The sequence below is a fragment of the Neophocaena asiaeorientalis genome, unplaced genomic scaffold (assembly GCF_003031525.2).
Source record: "Neophocaena asiaeorientalis asiaeorientalis breed wild unplaced genomic scaffold, Neophocaena_asiaeorientalis_V1.1 scaffold196, whole genome shotgun sequence".
NCBI classification, from domain to species: domain Eukaryota; kingdom Metazoa; phylum Chordata; class Mammalia; order Artiodactyla; family Phocoenidae; genus Neophocaena; species Neophocaena asiaeorientalis.
Genome location: NW_020173929.1, coordinates 1,242,242 through 1,246,090, shown reverse-complemented (window position 1 = coordinate 1,246,090; position 3,849 = coordinate 1,242,242). Strand labels below are relative to the sequence as shown.

The following is a 3,849-nucleotide window of genomic DNA, read 5'->3' as shown; positions in this document are numbered from 1 at the left end:
AACGGGGCTAGTTTCTTAAGATATTATAATACATGTTGTTAATCTTAAAAGTCCTAATTAACAGTTAAACCACTTTATAATGTAATTATTGAGGAAGAAGGTGCTATTTCTAGGCCAATCATAAAAAATTGGTAATGGTTAATATTTGCAGATCATTTACTATGTGCCAGGCACTGAGCTGAGTGCTTTACCTGCATTAATTCATTTAACCCTCACAACCGGAAGACCTAGTCTCAAACACAGGTCCAATACTAAAATCTAGGCTCTTAACCACTATGATATACTGCCTAAAGGTCTTTGTTCTACATGACTTCAAGGAATAGACACACACCAAAAACCACATAGCTCTTTATGTTCCACTGAACTTTCACTACGCTACAAATATAATCTTCTAATCTACTAAGCTCAGTTTCAAGATTAAAAATCTTTAGTTTCATGGGGTAGGAAGAGAAATTCTAGGAAAAAACAAAAATGTTCCAATTGCCTTACCATCAATAACAAATGCTTCAACATCATCAGCTCCAATCTGAAGTTCTTGTTGCATTGTGTCAAAAGAAATTTCTTTATTTTCCACTGCCATTCCCATAAAAGTAAGTAGTCTCATTTTTGCCATATTCTGTTCATGTAGTAGGCCTGAGTAACACAGTAGTGAAGCCAGATGAGTATCCATACTAATTACAGTCCTGCATGATTACAACTCTTGTGTAAAATTGTGGAAGTCACTGTGTTTGGGTACTTATACAGAGTAATTTTCACAAAGCTTCTTATATTTACAAACCATAAACTAACCCCATAATTAAATTATGAAGCAGTTAAAATTATTTTTCTATAACTACATTTCTTTATTGCTTCAGTGCCACAGGTGATAGATTCAAAGTTAAGAATAAGCTATAAAATGGTATTTTTAGGCCCTAAGTTTTATACATTTTACATTTTTAATATTTATTTATATATTTTAGGAGATAAAGTATACAAAGTACATTTCGTAAGAACATTCTCATTTAATTGAATTAAACTTACTTTTACTAATGGCTCTCCATTTAAACACAAGATTCCTTATCTACTTACTATTTGTTCTGTGTCTGAGTTACTGGCAAACATGGAGTTTTAAAATATTTTAATATACATTCACTTATGAAAATATTCCATTTCCCTTTAGACCACTTTGGACTTAATACTTAAAAACCAAAACTGCAGAAGTGTATTTAACATTTATAGGTTTAAAATGGTTAGTACTAGATAAAATTAACAGTGATACCTGTTCTTTTAAGGCAAAAGTAGAAAAACTATACAAATAATCAAATTTTGCCTTATAATAAAACATTCTGCTACAATTATTCAGATCACAAACAACTGTTAAACCTTAAAGGAACAATGAACTACCTAGTCCCGATCCTTTCACTTTAAAAAAACAATAAAACTGAGTAAAGAGATTAAGTGATTTACTTTTTAATAACAAGGTGGCAGTACTAGGCCTAGAAAAGAAGTTCATTTATAAAATAAATAACTAGAAATACAAATACCTACAAATCCTGAATATCCAAATTACCTATTCCTAAATAGAAGCTGCATTATAACACAAACATACTTGATGCTATTTCTTAAATACAAAAACAAGTTTCTAAAGTTAATTTAGAAATATTTAACATATTCCTTTTCTCTGAACTTGCAACTTCTGTAAACTCAGCAAATGACCAATCACATACCCTCTGGTAATTAAGAGCCTCAAGTTTGTACTGTTAAAAAAGTTCTAAGCACATTTAAAATTTACAACATTCAGAATATTAGCAGAAGACTAGGGAAGCCCATTAATATAGGACATAATTGTTAATTAGCTGTAATTATGATGCAGGCTTTCTATTTGGCACAGATTCAACAAAAACATGATCACCATAACTCAAATGAATGAGGTACCCAAGTAAGTACTGCTAACCGGGTTTAATGGAAATCTACAAGCATCAAAAAATCAATTAGTGCACATTAACCCTAATTAACAAATGCAAATTAGATGCTGATTAACTTTCCGAAGCAAGAAGGCAGCAACTGGATAACACCAGATTACATGTGGACATGTTAGGGCAACTCAGCTGACACAAGATAGTGCTACTGTTGGCCCAAGTTGTCAGTGTTAATAAGTGTTCTGAGATAAACTGATGCCACCTGTGGAACCTAGACATTTGTAACTAGACTTTCAGCTGTAATAAATGTTTAATACATCTAAAAACCAAAAATAAACATTTAGTAAGATGTTTTCCCAGAAACATCTTTCACAAATTTCCAATAAATGGTTGCTAATTTGCACAGACTGCGAGAAACAAAAGGAATCTGATTTCTGGTTTGCACAGAAATTCTATTATGTTTTTTCTATCACAGAGAATACTAAAGATTTTTCTCAATATTTGGCAATATAAGAAAATTCCTTAACATTACCAGTTCAATGGACATATTTAGTCCTCTTTTAATATGATAAAATGATAGAAACTCCTAAAATTTTTAATATATAATTTAAAATACTCTTGAAATTAGATTTGTTTTACTGCTACGCCCTGTGCAGTGACAAGCTTACCGTAAATCAAAAAACTTAGAGGAATGAAGATTGTTTCTAGAATGAATTATGTAAAACCATGATCTAACACGTAGAAACCTGCATTTAAAAACATTTCAAACTGATGTTTAAAGTAAAACAGAACCAAACTTAAAGCCTTTAGGACTCTTGTTCTCAAAATCAAACTATTATGCTAGTGAAGTCTGAGTTTAGACTTGTAGGAAGCTGTGCTTTGTTTCATGAAAGTAGAATATTACCTTCAAAGAGTAAGTCACAGTGTTCTGTGTCATATTTCAATTTTAAAGTTATAAAAAAATCTAATTTTATGGAAACATTTATTCATTACTAATATGTCAAAACCTTAATGCAGTAATAAAAAAATGTGCATCATTGAGCAATTTCTGCATTGTCACTGACCCCTGTCTTAAAATGCTGCAATATAGAAAACGTAATTTTAATGCATGCAATAGCTTATGAACCAGTGCTCCTTTGAAACAGTCAATTACACATCAATGGGGGAGTGTCAAAGTGTTAATTACTACTCCTTTTTCTTTGGTGCGTAAATAAAGAGGTTGCTGACATTAACATTCCATCACATAGCTTCATGCCAGGAAACAAATTAACTGGGACAGAATGTGGTTTTCTGGGTCTAGTGCACCTGGCAAAGCATTCAACACAAACACACTTGCATCTACTTTATCTTGGTGTATTTCAAACACCTTATTATGTTCAGAATAATTCAATCTTCCCAATTCCAATGGCTGCACAAAATTTACAGGTGACAGGAATTAATGATTACCAAATTGAGGACTAATAGTATAATCAAAGTAGATTATAAATGTATTCTTTATCTACACTTCAACCAACCAGGAAAACTAGATTCAATTTTAATATGGAAAATATAACTAGTCTCTAATGTGTTCTGATTACTGCCCAGTAGAAAAACAAAGCACCTTAGCTTTAGTTGACTTCACTCTCAAAAAATGGGTAGTTTTGGGCTTCCCTGGTGGCGCAGTGGTTGGGAGTCTGCCTGCCAATGCAGGGGACACGGGTTTGAGCCCCGGTCTGGGAGGATCCCACATGCCGCGGAGCAGCTGGACCCGTGAGCCATGGCCGCTGGGCCTGCGCGTCTGGAGCCTGTGCTCCACAGCAACAGAGGCCGCGATAGTGAGAGGCCCGCGCACCGCGATGAAGAGCGGCCCGCGCTTGCCACAACTGGGGAAAGCCCTCGCACAGAAACGAAGACCCAACACAGCCAAAAATAAAATAAATAAATTTAAAAAAAAAAAAAAAAAAAAAAAAGG

At 33.6% G+C, this 3,849-nt stretch overlaps 1 protein-coding gene across 1 annotated transcript in view; it reads right to left on the bottom strand.

The window, feature by feature from the left end:
- EIF3M (eukaryotic translation initiation factor 3 subunit M) overlaps positions 1-3,849 on the bottom strand; it is a 17,528-nt gene that overhangs the window by 994 nt on the left and 12,685 nt on the right. Inside the window, exon 9 of the mRNA XM_024752576.1 lies at positions 490-633. Within this exon, the coding sequence (XP_024608344.1) occupies positions 490-633 (144 nt within the window). The remainder of the gene's footprint in view (positions 1-489; positions 634-3,849) is intronic.